A 15,849-nucleotide genomic window follows, 5' to 3' on the forward strand; every position below is an offset into this window, starting at 1 on the left:
ATTCAACTCTTTCACCTACGAGAATATCATATTCATTCACTACATTCAACAAGTCACATGCTCCATCAATTTTTGAGTAACTCTTTTTGACAGGATGAAACAATTCACAGAGCTGTTCACGAGCTGCACATGCGCTGCTAATAGCGTCGCACTCGTGCACTGCTGTGGGAAGAACTTCACTGAACGAGAAATGAGTCTTTTACTGTCAAAGGCCGATGGATTACGTCAACGAGAACGATTCGCTCACCTAAAAGATGTGTGTCCCTGTGCACGGGGCGAAAGGTCGGATCAAGAAATTTTATTTTATTTGCGGGGCGGGCCAAATAATTTCATAAAAGCGGGAAACGCGGGTTGGAAAAAAACCTTACCAGCGCATCACTAACGTACACGAGGAGAGATCACTTCCGGCGCTTTCCGCGCTTGCGCAGACTAAGCCAGAGTACGCACAAACGTCACAAGAGTCACGACATCAGGAAGCACGCACACTTTCAGATCAGTTGGACGTGGTTGTGTACAAGAGGTAAAAACTATATAAATACTGTTCATTTTCTTATACAAACCGCTCTTTTCGTGTCTTAGGTCATCAATGTGTACTTACGATGGGTAATTGTTTAATTTGGACTCCTCTGTGCATGCTCTTTGAGGTGGTGACCATAGACCTCCATTATATGAGTCACAGACAAGAACGGTTTGACCTAAAAATATTGAAATGGAAACTACTGCAGAAACAAAGACACCTACATCTTGGATGCCCTTGAGGTAAGCTAAAACATATCAAAATTTAATTTGAAAGTGAACTATCCCTTTAACACAAAAACTTTTAGCTCCATACACTGTAGATAAGTATGACCCTAACTGTGGAAACCCAGCTAAAGTATTATTATTTTATTTATTTTTTTAACAGGGGATGAGTAATTCACTCCTTGATTTGCTTAATAATAGCCTGCTTTGAGATTGTTTTGACAGACATGTTAGTGTATTATTTTAAACACCTTTATTGTTAAGTGTTATTTTAAAGGTGTTTATTGGGGAAGTCGTGGTCTAGTGGAGTTTGACTCCTAACCCTAAGGTTGTAGGTTCCAGTCTTGGCCCAGTTATATGACGACTGAGGTGCCCTTGAGCAAGGCACTGAACCCCCAACTTCTCCCCATGCGCTGCAGCATAAATGGCTGCCCACTGCACCGGGTGTGTGTTTGTTCACTGCTGTGTGTGTGCACTTTGGATGGGTTAAATGCAGAACACAAATTCTGTGTATGGGTCACCATTCTTGGCTGTATGTCACTTTCACTAAGTTTAAAAGCACAGCTGTAATTTGCGTGCAATGTATTTGGTTTCCATGACAACCCCACTCGCTTCCTGCTCTATGTAATCAGAGTGTGAATTTGTAGATTTTCTATTGCAAAACTAAAATGTGTTTAAAATGCAACTGACCAAATTGTCTGGCTCGGTTTGCACTCCCCTCGAATTCGAAGACATCTCTAATTTGACCGTTAACAATCTGATCTCACCTAATGACTCATGGCAAAGTAGGACGTAATTTTTCAGGAAATGCAGAAATAAGACGTAATTTTGTTTTATTTGTAACTTTTTGGTATATACTTTTATAATTTCTATTATATTACTAATAAAATAGATCTCTGGGGCCCCAAAAAATAGAATTGTCCTAACGCATAACAACAGACGCCCCCCCCACCCACTCCCCCTTAGTGGCGCCCCTGCACACATGCACACACACACATACACACACCCCCCCACACACACATAAATTAATCAATCCATTAAAACAATCCAAAAGTGCTGTACAAAATTTAAATTATAAATAAAAGGAGAAGTGTGTGAGCTTCAGAACTAACTAGATAATTATGGTTTGCATAATTTTAGCCTTTTGTTTGGATCATAAAAAAATCGACCTACATGAGGTGATGTTCAGCAGTTACAGTATTTATTTATTCACATTAGTTTATATGAAACAATAAACATTACTTCAACTTACTTGAAAAGTTAGAATAAAATACATATTTAATATTTTTTATTGTTAGGCTTTACCTTTGTGTGTAACTCCAAACTTTAAATGCCTTTTGGATAAATCTGAAGTTACTTTGTTTCAGATTCAGGTTTTAATCTGAGGTGTGCTGTAAGCCATTTTAATTATTCTCTTTGTGATGAACCACCATAATATACTTGACACTTACACATAGTTCTATATGACTGTCCTCTTTTTGTCATTGTGTTTTTGATATATATCAACACAGATACAGCATAACTGATAAAAGATTTGAGATTCTTTCTCAAGTGTCCTAATAAGCTAATGTAACACAGCTGAACATTTTGTCAGTTAAATTTTCACATAGAAGGAATCATACTCCATGAAACAAACTATAATATTAAAATTCATGTAATTCATGTAAATTATAACTATTATTTACCTTTATGACTTTATAACAATTGCAGTTTTATTTTTAAATTACTCCCAGAATGATGGCTTTATCAGTTTAATTACAATTGATGTTCTGAAAAAATATTAAGTAGAGAAGATGCTGGCTGAAATATTTTAAGAGTTAAGATGAGTTTAACTGTCTTTTTAAACCAGGGATAAAATAAAGCATAGACCATAGGGTTCAGACCTGAGTTCATATACACGACCCATGTCAAAACATTTATGGTTGTGGAAGAAGCTGCTGTTATGGAACAGATATAGTATGGAATCCAACAAAACAGATAAACTGTGACAATGATTCCTAATGTCAGAGCAGCTTTGCTCTCAGATTTCCTTCTCACTGAACCTTCATTTACACATTTGCCACCTTTCATCAGGGTGTTTATAACTTTCACCTGCTGATGTACAACATAGAAAATCCTCAAATATAATGATATGATCAGGGTACAAGGAAAATAAAAGACATGAACAGATCAGTGACTCTCCAAGTAAAACCCACCAAAACCGAACACTCTCCATAACACATGTTTGTTTTGCGTGAAATTTCAAAATAACTGTTATCAATAATAAAGGCAATGTTATAAGTTGAGGAGCAAACCCAGCTCAAACAGATGCTTATTAATGTTTTAGTCATGGTTATTTTCTGTAGGTACTGTAAAGGGTGACAAACAGCCACATAACGATCAACAGCAATTAAAACTAAATTACTAAGAGATGCTGTGAGAAGCATCCAAATAAATATTGAATAGAGTCCACAAAAAGTGTCTCCAAAATACCAACACATCTCAATCAGCCTCGTGGCCTCTATGGGCATCACAAGTCCAATAAGCATGTCAGTCATAGCCAGAGAGACAATGAGCAGGTTGGTTGGAGTGTGAAGCTTCTTGAAATGAGAGATGGAGATGATCACCAGCAGGTTCAGAAACAAAGTCCATGCTGACAGCAAAGATACAAACAGATAAATGATATTGTATTCATGACTGGAGCGTTTTCCCTTGATACATGATGAGTTGATGGCAGGAAAGCAGTATTGAGTCTCATGATCCTCTGTGTCATGGGCCATGAGTGAGTCTTTTCCTGATTGGAGTTTGTTCTGCTCTCCTTAGTGTCCTTTCATTTATAGTGTCTGGATCAGACTGACCAACCAATCTACCGCCCACTCTGATGCTGCAAAATGACATTTTTTTTTCCTCCAACCCTTTTAACCTTTATGTGATCACATAGGACCTACACAGTAATCTTACTATATATATATATATATATATATATATATATATATATATATATATATATATATATATATATATATATATATATATATAATATTATTATTATTATTATTATTATTATTATTATTATTATTTATTTATTTATTTATTTTTTACTTTCATTAGGGCTGCCCTCGTTTAAAGATTTTTCTGGACGACTAGTAGTCATACATTTTAAAAATGTTGGATAACATTAGACTGAGATTTTGTTTCTAATCCGGAATGAATTTCCATGACATGCGGGCTTCGCGAAAAAAATTTCAGCCTCTAGTGGAAACCTTACCTGTATGCATTTTGAAGTCATCTTAATCCATCTTTAATACACTATATTGCTTGGCTATGGTCCGTGTGCAGTTGTTGGCATTTAGGAAAATATCGCCCCTACTAGTGCTCCAGTAGTCATTTTCATGTTTAGAGGAGGCAAAATGTGACACTCACACGTATTCTTGAGTGGACCAGCATGTCTATTTCAAATTATGGCATGATACCGGGTTGGATTATGACCCTGAAAACCGAAACTTTCCAGCGCACCTATATTTTTCGTTGGTTGACCATCCTGCGTTAGAATCCGAAGGTGAGGGATTTACACGGAAGTGTATTGGATGACCCTCTACGTTTGAAAGCAACGCAAAGGGGGTACCTTCTGCCTTGGATATTGACGCCAAATGGCAATGACCAAGCGTCAATGTATGATGATGAGAGGCAAGACTGTGTTGCATTTGAAAGTAGACATTTCAATGTCTCTCTCTCTCTCTCTCTCTCTCTCTCTCTCTCTATATATATATATATATATATATGTATATATATATATATATATATATATATATATATATATATATATATATACAGTACAGACCAAAAGTTTGGACACACATTCTCATTCAAAGAGTTTTCTTTATTTTCATGACTATGAAAATGTTAGATTCACACTGAAGGCACCAAAGCTATGAATTAATACATGTGGAATTATATATGGAATTATATACATAACAAAAAAGTGTGAAACAACTGAAAATATGTCATATTGTAGGTTCTTCAAAGTAGCCACCTTTTGCTTTGATTACTGCTTTGCACACTCTTGGCATTCTCTTGATGAGCTTCAAGAGGAAGTCACCTGAAATGGTCTTCCAACAGTCTTGAAGGAGTTCCCCGAGAGATGCTTAGCACTTGTTGGTCCTTTTGCCTTCTGTCTGCGGTCCAGCTCACCCCTAAACCATCTCGATTGGGTTTAGGTCCGGTGACTGTGGAGGCCAGGTCATCTGGCGCAGCACCCCATCACTCTCCTTCTTGGTCAAATAGCCCTTGATGCCTTCAGTGTGACTCTACAATTTTCATAGTCATGAAAATAAAGAAAACTCTTTGAATGAGAAGGTGTGTCCAAACTTTTGGTCTGTACTTTATATATATATATACACATATATATTGTTTTCATGTCTCCAAGTATATATGGAGTTTCTCACTCAAGTTCACAGTGGCCGAGTTGGCAGAAAGTGCATCCTGTTTGCATCCATTATTTTACAAAATCGCAATATTTTGTTTTTATAGTGAGTGAGTGCACACAAATAAACATAGAGGCTTTACAGATTCAAAAGATGTATTACTCTTATCTGTATTACCAATATGATGGAGTTTTTAAGAGCAAGTGAATGCACCGGCACATTCCTATGTCATGCTGTAAGCGCACTACTGTTCAGATTTCAGACTCCACACAGACACTTGAATAGTGCACATTTTCCTAGGTTAACATTAGATTGAGTGACCATGAAAAGTTGCTACTACTAACATAGTCCAGATGATAAACCCTGTTTGAGGTCAGTGAATGATAGGCCAGCATTTAGATGTAACTTTACTGTATTGCCACAAAATCCAACCATTAACGATTTTTCCGTCACAGACTACGTGACTGTATCACTTTCTGTAGATTTTTATTTCCTGTGACTAAGGCCCGATCCCAATTCTATTTTATACCCCTTCCCCTTTCCCCTACCCCTCCGCCTACCCCTTCCCCTTGCCCCTTGAAACAGAGTTTCAAGTGGTAGGGGAGAAAATAATCCCCTAAGGATTGGGACACCACTACCATGACGTCACACTCCATCATTCGTCGATGAGCTCTTACAATACACACATGTGCTGGTGTACATTAGAGCCTTTAATTATTGTTCTGTATTAATGAGCTGCTTATTGACACACAAACATACCGGAAATCGTGCAGCTCACACATCCAGGAGAAAATAAACTCCTGTCAGCACTGCCCCATCACTTTTATTAAATAAAGTTTAAATACTGAATCGCTAAATTATATTTTCCAGCGACGAGAGGATACAATCACTGTTTTTAAGTAAACTCACTCTAAAAAGATAAACGCACAGACTCGAATACACACAACTTCCATTTCTCTCTCTCTTGCTCTCTCTCTCTTTCTCTCTCGAATAGGCAATATTTGAGAAAATGGTTTAGCGATTTCTAATTATTGGAGGGATTAGTATTTGGCAGTTATCGCCCTGATCAGACATATATGGCAATATCAAGCATTCTGTAATGATATGACTTTAGCAAATAGTAGCAAATTTTTTGCAAACATTTCTTTGAGTAACATGACCGTTAATATGTAAACAAATGATTACTTTTCCCTAAAATCTTTATTTATGCCAAAAAGCTTACATTTATGTGTCTTTTTGTTCGCTGTTGCAGCCATGTTTCCGAGATAATTAATACCCCTTCGTTTGTGAAAAATCATAGTTTGAAGGGCTATCTGGCCCTTCCCCTTACCCGTTCCCCTCCAACCAAAAGAGAATCGAGACACCCCTACCCCTTCATGTGAACGCGCGAAACAAAGGGTTAGGGGAAGGGCTAAGGGGTAGAATTGGGATTGGGCCTAAGTGACTGTAAAGCCACGCCAGCAGAGGGAGCCCTCACTGGAGTATTGACTGTTCACCACTCCCTCTGCTACAACAGTTATTTCCTGTTTGGGATTATTTAACATGTGCTAGCATGTCACTTCACTGCAAAGTATTGCCAGTTAACCTGCCTTACCGAGCGGTTTCCTTGTGAGTATTCTGACTGCCTGTTTGATCACGATTCTGCCTGTTATCTCGTTCACGTCTCTTTGATTGCCCCTTTGGATATATTGCTTGATTGGACTGATGTTTGTGTTTGACCTGTTCGCCTGCCTACTCATCTCTGCCTATTGGATAACCCTGTGTATGTTAAAAGATCGGACTGCCCTTACGGTATTGACACATTGCCTGGTAACACAACTCTGATTGTACAATCTTCCTTTAATAAACTTCTGCAAATGGATTTACATTATGCCTCAGCCTCAGCCTTTTCGTTACAGTGACAAATAAAATTTGGGTCGACCAAGCCTCTCTCATCGACTAAAGGTTATTCAACTATTATGGAGGCAGTCCTACTTTTCATATTTACATTAAAAGGTCTCTAACACTATGCTTTGCAATTTACCAGTTAATCATTTGGTACATGTATGCAGTAGGCCTAGCCTGCTTTTAAATTTACATTTGACAAGTAAATGTAAATAAATGGTTTTGCAAATGAAAACATTATAACCACTTTAGGCCTCATGCCCCCAACTCCCCCCCCCCCCCCCCCCCCCAACCCAACCCACACGCACGCACACACACACAAACAGTGCTTTTGTTGTTTTATCAAGAAATGGATTACTCAGAAGTAATCCTCTGATGGTAAACTCTGAAGCCCTGTTATGGATATCATGGCTTGTTATTTATATAATGTGCACCTGAGGGTGCTGTTAACACCTGAGCTACACACAGAGATGATCCTCGGGTGCATCAGTCATTTCGTGAGTGCAAAACAAACACAGGCAAACACACACAACAGACTGATGAATCAGCTGCTGCTTTCTACTGCAGAGTCAGTGAATTAAGAATTAAGAATTTCATATAGAAATTCATCAATCCACTAAAATAAACCCAAAAGTTGCCTACACAAATTAAAAAAATAATTAAAAGCAAAAATGTGTGAGCTTTCAAATCTATCTAGGCAATTATGGTTTGCATAATTTTAGCCTTTGTTTGGATCATAAAACAATCGGCCTACATGAGGTGATGTTTAGCAGTTATCAGTTATATGAAACAATAAACATTACTTCAACTTACTTGAAAAGTTAGGCAAGGCAAAGCAAATTCATTTATATAGCACATTTCGTACACAATGGTAATTCGAAGGGCTTTACATAAAAGAAAGTAAAATATTTATTTAAAAAAATCACAAAAATAAAACAAGGAATTTCAAAACTTTGAAACAGATTAAAAAATTCATTTAAAATGAATTTAAGACAAAATCATTTCAGGGTTGCATTAAATACAGTTTAATACATAAAATACAGTGCAATCAGTGCTCATTCAATAAATGCACAGCTAAACAGATATGTTTTGAGTCTCGATTTAAAAGTTTCTAATGTTTTAGCACATCTGATCTCTTCTGGAATCTGATTCCAACTGTGGATGGCATAATAACTAAAAGCAGATTCCCCTTATTTTGTGTGAACCCTTGGTATTTCTAACTTATTCAATCTGAGTGGTCTGTTAGGTTTATATGCATTGTCAGGGCCGTTTGAAGGAATTTGGGGGCCACAAGCAGAATGGACATAGAGGCCCCCCGACCCCCCGCACGCACGCAAAGCCTACAGGAACCACAGCATAGCCATACAGTTTAAGTTCACCCACACTTTATTTAAATAAAAAAGGTTTACAGTGAAAATACTGCTTGAAAAAAATAATTTGGTGGAAATTCAATAATGATTTGCACTGTTTTTTTCTAATAATATGACAGCACACACTTATCAGTTTAAACTCTGGGCTGTGCAGGATATCAGCTATAATTATAGAGCTTGTGGTACCTTGTGCTATATAGAGGAAACATCAGCACTGAGAAGAGATGCATCTGTTGATGTTGAGGATGAAGTTGATGGTTTAGCTTTTCATCTAGGGCTGTAGCTATCGAATATTTTTGTAATCGAGTATTCTACCAAAAATTCCATCGATTAATCGAGTAATTAGATAAAATGTGTTTTTGCTCAGTTAAAGTGCAATATTAATTATGCAAGAGAAAATAAGACTTCTGGGTCTCTTAAAATGAGCAACTAGTTTCCTTTTTTAGAAAAAAAAATGTTTTTATTATTAAATGCATAGAATGCAATGGATACATTAAAAATAAACATTAAATTATTATCCATTGTTTCTCTGTCTGTACTTGTACTGTGAACAATGACAATAAAGTTGAAAGATGAATTAAGTGCATTTAAGTCCCATTCGGTTGGGGTTTTAAATAAAGCATTTTCTGAGATGCACATTAAGCATTAAACACCAAACATTAATTTATCTTTTAATTATTGAAAATTAAGCAAAGTTTTTGGTAAACAAAGGGGATTTAATATTAAAAATAAAACATGGAATAAATTTTGTGTGATTAAACCTTAAAAATTTTGAATCAAATGTTTGATTTTTTTTTTAGTAGTAGGCTATGTACATTCTGCAGAACAATATACATCTCTGGCAAATACTTGTCTAAAACAGGACTTTTATTTTGACGGGTTGAGGTACTTTTACAGCTCTGTGTATCGGTCAAATGCTCATGAAGTGACTGTCAGAGCAGTTCTGGAGATGTTGTTCATGTGTTCACGTTCTTATTTAGAGAGACCGTAGATGCTGAAATTACAGTGAGCGTCACGCGCGCTTTAGTGTCTGTAATGAAGGAAGACGCGCTTCTGCTCCCATTAACAGAGACACGCAGAACATGCAGGATTCATATTTAAACAGACTGTTCCGGCTTAATATTTACAGATATTAGTCCATATCGTGATTTGATGCAAGTGCAATGACCTATTTTTAATTAATTAATCCAAAATTTGGCAAATAACGTGTCATTCTGCGTTAAACTGTAAATTTTGTTTTTATGACTGGATTCTGCGATTCCATCCGCGTTTTTTGTAGTATGGTTAACGTTACCAGCTTTATCTTGCAATTGACAAACGCCACGACGTTTGCCCGCACCCTCAAATCAAAACACTGCTGACTCCTTGCAGTATGCGATTTCTGTTCTGCGTCTTCTTTATCCCTTTAAAAAAATAAGTTTACAGTAACCATATTCCTTCCATTCGAAAAAAAAAGTTGCACTAACTGTTCGTTACAAGCAGTATTTGCCGTCAGGCAGGTAGCTAACAAACATATTTTTGCTAGCCTAAGTTACCTGCTGCAAAATTACACCATTAGTACAAGACTGAAAAGCTAGAGCTATTTTATCACTTACCACTATCTTGTTTTTTCTTATCCTCCTCTTCCTTTCTCTTCTTTCTATTCTGGCTTCCTAAAGCATAATTCCACTTCATGACTGCCGAGGAGGTTTCGTATTTTGCCGGTAGCAGAGATCACGTGGTTGGCTGGCTGCTGTCAGCGAATACTGAGAGGGGCCCCCTTGAGGGGGATCGCGATAACAGTGTCATTACACGTTACTAAATTGACGATCAAAGGGGCGCTCACACAGTGTCGCTGCATTTTATTCTTAACCAGTCGTTGTCTTGGGGCCCCAGGCCAGCTCGGGGCCCCAAGCAATTGCTTGGTTTGCCTGCCTTGTTGCGACGGGCCTGTGCATTGTGCATATCTGCAATGCATTTCTTAATAAGTCTTGACTGGAAACAAAACATCTATTTTTACAATATATTTTTTAGCTGATAATATGCTGATTTAGTTACTGCTTTGATATGACTACTGAAACTAAAGTCTGTCTTCAGAATCACACCAAGATTCCTGACTTGATTTTTAGTTGTTAGACCCCTAGCAAGGTCTGCATTCACATTGAGAACTTCAACTTTGTTTCCAAATGCAATGACTTCAGTTTTTTTCCCTGTGTAAATGAAGAAGGTTCTGGCACATCCAACTGTTTAGTTCATCAATGCAGAGGAAGTCAATGGGGCTGTGGTCATTTGGCGACAAGGCTAAGTAAATCTTGGTATCATCAGCAGGTTGTGATAGGCAGTTTGGTTCTTTCTCATTATTTAACTTAGTGGGAGCATATACAGGCTAATCAAGAGCAGTGCAAGAATTGAGCCTTGTGGGACTCTTCATGTCATGGATGTCCACTTAAACTTATACTCTCTCATTCTCACATAATAACCTCTCCCTTCTAATTATGACCTGAACCATTTGAGTACCATCCCAGAAAGCCTGACCCAGTTTTCCAGTCTCTCTAGTAGTATGTTATGATCGATATGTGTAACATGCAGCACAGAGATCTAGTAATACCAGCACTGATATTTTGCCAGAATCAGAATTTAAGCAAATATCACTTATTATCTCAATGAGCGCTGTCTCCGTGCTGTGATGCGGTCGGTAACCAGATTGAAAATTGTAGGTATCCATTTAAGATCATGTTGTTCAAATGATTAAAAACTACATTTTCTATAATTTTGCATATAAAAGGAATATATGATATTGGTCTATAATTGGTCAGAATGGTATTATCAAGATTGTTCTTTTTCAGAAGGGGTTTAACAACTGCAGTTTTCAGCAAGTTTGAAAAAGTCCCAGAAAGAAGTGAGTCATTCACCACTTCTAAAAGATCTGCTTCTAAAGAGTTTAGCACAAATTTGAAAAAAAAAAAAAAAAAAGATGTGGGAAGTGTGTTAATATAGAAGGTTGACAATTTTAGGTGCTGCACTGTTTCTTACAAAATTTAGCTACAGATTGCAACAAAAATAAACATAGTATCTTATTTCTGATATTGTTGCCGAATCTGTCTGGCCTCTGCATAACTTGAGTATGTGCTAATCGCCTTCCTGATATTAATGATCAAACTCTGATGAAATCATTGAGAAAATTTCTGAGAAAACTCTTCAACAAAGGCTGGAGAGTATTTTGGAGGCCTGTAAATAGTGATAAAAAGAACACGTGGAGCACCTTTCAACAAAATCCCAATATTCAAAAGACAAGTACTGAACAAATGACACTTGCTTGCATTGATAGACATCTTTAAATAGAGCTGCTACACCTCCACTTCATCGAACAGTCCTGTAGACACTCATAAAATTAAAATTAGGAGGGGTTGTTTCATTGAGGACTGTTGTACTGCAGCTAACTTCTAGCCATGTTTCAATTACAAACATAAAATCCAGATTTCCAGATGTTTGTGGTTATTAAGTCACTGATTAGAAATTATTTATTTATGATTAATTAACCACCAATTGTTCTTGTGGGACTCTTTGTGTCATGGATGTCCACTTAGACTTATACTCTCTTATACTCACATAATAACCTCTACCTTGTAATTATGACCTGAACCATTTTAATACCATCCCAGAAAGCCTGACCCAGTTTTCCAGTCTCTCTAGTAGTATGTTATGATCCACATTGTCAAACGCAGCACTTAGATGTAGTAATACCAGCACTGATATTTTGCCAGAATCAGAATTTAAGCGAATATCATTTATTATCTCAATGAGCGTGCTGTCTCTGTGCTGTGATGCGGTCGGTAACCAGATTGAAAATTGTAGGTATCCATTTAAGATCAATATGTTCACATGATTAAAAACAACATTTTCTATAATTTTGCATATAAAAGGAAGATTTGATAGTGGTCTATAATTGGTCAGAATGGCGTTATCAAGATTGTTCTTTTTCAGAAGGGGTTTAACAACTGCAGTTTTCAGCAAGTTTGGAAAAGTCCCAGAAAGAAGTGAGGCATTCACCACTTCTAAAAGATCTGCTTCTAAAGAGTTTAGCACAATTCTGAAAAAAAGATGTGGGCAGTGTGTTAATATAGAAGGTTGAAATTTTAGGTGCTGCACTGTTTCTTACAAAATTTAGCTACAGATTGCAACAAAAATAAACATAGTATCTTATTAAAAAGAACACGTGGAGCACCTTTCAACAAAATCCCACTATTCAAAAGACAAGTACTGAACAAATGACACTTGCTTGCATTGATAGACATCTTTAAATAGAGCTGCTACACCTCCACTTCATCGAACAGTCCTGTAGACACTCATAAAATTAAAATTAGGAGGGGTTGTTTCATTGAGGACTGTTGTACTGCAGCTAACTTCTAGCCATGTTTCAATTACAAACATAAAATCCAGATTGTTTGTGGTTATTAAGTCACTGATTAGAAATTATTTATTTATGATTAATTAACCACCAATTGTTCTCAGAAAGATGGCTTTATCAGTTTAACTGCAATTAATGTTCTGTAAAAATATTGACCAGAGAGGATGCTGGCTGAAATATTTTCAGAGATAAGATGAGTTTAACTGTCTTTTTAAACCAGGGGTAAAATAAAGCATATACCATAGGATTCAGACCTGAGTTAACATACATGACCCATGTCAAAACATTTATGGTTGTGGAAGAAACTGCTGAAATGGAACAGATATAGTATGGAATCCAACAAAGCAGATAAACTGTGACAATGATTCCTAATGTCAGAGCAGCTTTGCTCTCAGATTTCCTTCTCACTGAAACTTCATTTACGCATTTGCCACCCTTCATCAGGGCGTTTATAACTTTCACTTGCTGATGTACAACATAGAAAATCCTCAAATATAAAGATATGATCAGAATACAAGGACAAATAAAAGAAATAAACAGATCAGTGACTCTCCAGGCAAAACCCATCATAAAAGAACACTCTCCATAACACATGTATGTTCTGAGTGAAATTACAAAGGCAGTGCAATAAGTTGAAGAGCAAACCCAGCTCAGACAGATGCTTATTAATGTTTTAGTCATGGTTATTTTCTGTGGGTACAGTAAAGGGTTACACACAGCCACATAACGATCAACAGCAATTAATACTAAATTACTAAGAGATGATGAGAGAAGCATCCAAATAAATATTGAATAGAGTCCACAGAAAGTGTTTCCGAAGTACCAACACATCTCAATCAGCCTCATGGCCTCTATGGGCATCACAAGTCCAAAAAGCATGTCAGCCACAGCTAGAGAGAGAATTATCAGGTTGGTTGGAGTGTGAAGCTTCTTGAAGTGAGAGATGGAGATGATCACCAGCAGGTTCAGAAACACAGTCCATGCTGAAAGCACTGATACAAACATGTAAATGACATTGTATTCATGACTAGAGCGTTTTCCCTTGATACATGATGAATTGATGGAAGGAAAGCAGTGTTGAATCTCATGATCCTCTGTCTCAAAGGCCATGAGTGAGTCTACTCCTGTAAGGAGTTTGTTCTGCTCTCCTTAGTGTCCTTTAATTTTATACAGTGTCTGTATCAGACTGACCAACCCATCTACCGCCCACTCTGATGCTGCATAATGACTTTTTTTTCCTCTGACACTTTCAACCTAGATATGACAATTTATGACCTATACAGTATTCCTGCTATATTTTTTGTAAAAAAAAATTATTTTTTAAATTTTTATTTTGCAATTAATTATCTAGACTACGATGGTCCTCATTAGTCTAATATGTTCTACCACAGTTTCATCATGTTTTCATTAGGGCTGCCCTCGACTAAATATTTTTCTGGTCGACTAGTAGTCGTTTATTTTAAGTATTAGTCAACTAATCACACGTTTATTAATGAATAATTTAAATCATGCTGATGAGCCTTTAATTGCTTACATAGCCTAATAAGCGGTTCAAGCGCACACATAAAGCATGCAACACCGGCAGAAGTAATGATGTTGAATGTCTCAGGGAAAAACAGTAATAATAAACCTCATTAACGTCTTAAAAATCTATTGATAAACCAGTGTTTTCTGTTTAAGAGATGAATTTGGTGACACTGACTTGACATCTCCACAGTAGTGGATGCGCCTGCTTGCAAGTTTCATACGGATTACATAATCTGAGAATAAACACACACACACACACACACACATACTGGTTTTTGTGGTTTAGCAGTACTTTGATGGCCAAACCAGTTGGATGGTGGTTTAAGGGGACACCCCTTTCCCGGTGTCCTACAGAGATGATAAAACTATCAAAAATTTTGTTTTACTCTGCAGAACACAAATATCACTTTGGATTTTCTTTACACACAATAGAATGGATAATATGACAATATGATATTTTGGTGGTACACAAGGACTGTCACGCCCCTCCTATAATGTTCCCGCCCATTACATAATTGGGATTTATAGGGTCAGATTGATTTAGGAGGACACTCGTTTTACAATACACAAAACATGTCAGTTTTCTGGATTACAAGGACAATGTGTTTTACAGGTACTTGACCCCATACACAACACACAGACATGTCCCTATGCTGCATTACCAAGACTGAGGTGGTTAAAGAGTACCGGATCTTTAACACAATACACAACTGCACATCGTCCAACATTACAGGGACAAATGTGATTTACTGGAACCTGATCGTACACAACACACAGACATGTCACTATGCTGCATTACCAAGACTGAGGTGGTTAAAGAGTACAGGATCTTTAACACAATACAAAACATTACAGACACCAATGTGTTTTAGAAGTACTTTAATAATGACTTAAATTTGTAACATAAAAACAAATAAACAAAAAACGTAAAATTCGCCAATTATTAAAATGGGTAATCTTTCTATAAAAAAAGGAATGCCACACAAATCAAAACAAACAACAAATAATTAAGTCTAATTTACCAACTTAAAAAAAAACTATAAATCAAAAGCCATGCCTCATGTTGTAAGTACCTCACTAAATGTTAGGGATGCACCGTTGACCGGCCATAAATCGGAACCGGACGGTTTTTGCTTAAAATACACGATCGGCCGATTTTTCCGTAAGTGCGCCCGCGTGCACAGACTACATTGTAATCATTCGCTATCATGTAATTTGTGTGGAAGTATTTCAAAATCTGTGTGCTGGACACGGGCAACACGAGCTACACATCTGAGGAATAGACAGCAGGAAGCGAACAGCCGCTGGTGTACTGCTGCACAAATAAAAGCCTTTCCTGTGCTCACTGAAGCTGCTCGAGCGTATCGTACCTTTCCGTGCCCTGCACAAGCGAAGACAGTGAAGGATCAACTTCTTGCGAGCTGGATGAGAAACGACACAGATTAAACTGTGACAAAACTGAAATGTTTTTTTTTGTAAAGTAGAACTTGCATACACATTTGAAAAGTCAGAAGTAAACGTCAGTTCTGTATAGGAT

At 37.1% G+C, this 15,849-nt stretch overlaps 1 protein-coding gene and 1 pseudogene across 1 annotated transcript; both read right to left on the reverse strand.

Annotated features, from left to right (window-relative positions):
• Window positions 1-719: 719 nt before the first annotated feature.
• Window positions 720-3,651, reverse strand: LOC113054845 (trace amine-associated receptor 13c-like; annotated as a pseudogene).
• Window positions 3,652-12,917: 9,266 nt separating this feature from the next.
• On the reverse strand, window positions 12,918-13,910 carry LOC113054846 (trace amine-associated receptor 13c-like). The gene has a single exon (XM_026220634.1). The coding sequence runs from the start codon at window positions 13,893-13,895 to the stop codon at window positions 12,918-12,920; it is 978 nt and encodes a 325-aa protein (XP_026076419.1). The 5' UTR covers window positions 13,896-13,910.
• Window positions 13,911-15,849: the final 1,939 nt, after the last annotated feature.

Source organism: Carassius auratus, chromosome 35, assembly GCF_003368295.1.
Source record: "Carassius auratus strain Wakin chromosome 35, ASM336829v1, whole genome shotgun sequence".
NCBI lineage: Eukaryota > Metazoa > Chordata > Actinopteri > Cypriniformes > Cyprinidae > Carassius > Carassius auratus.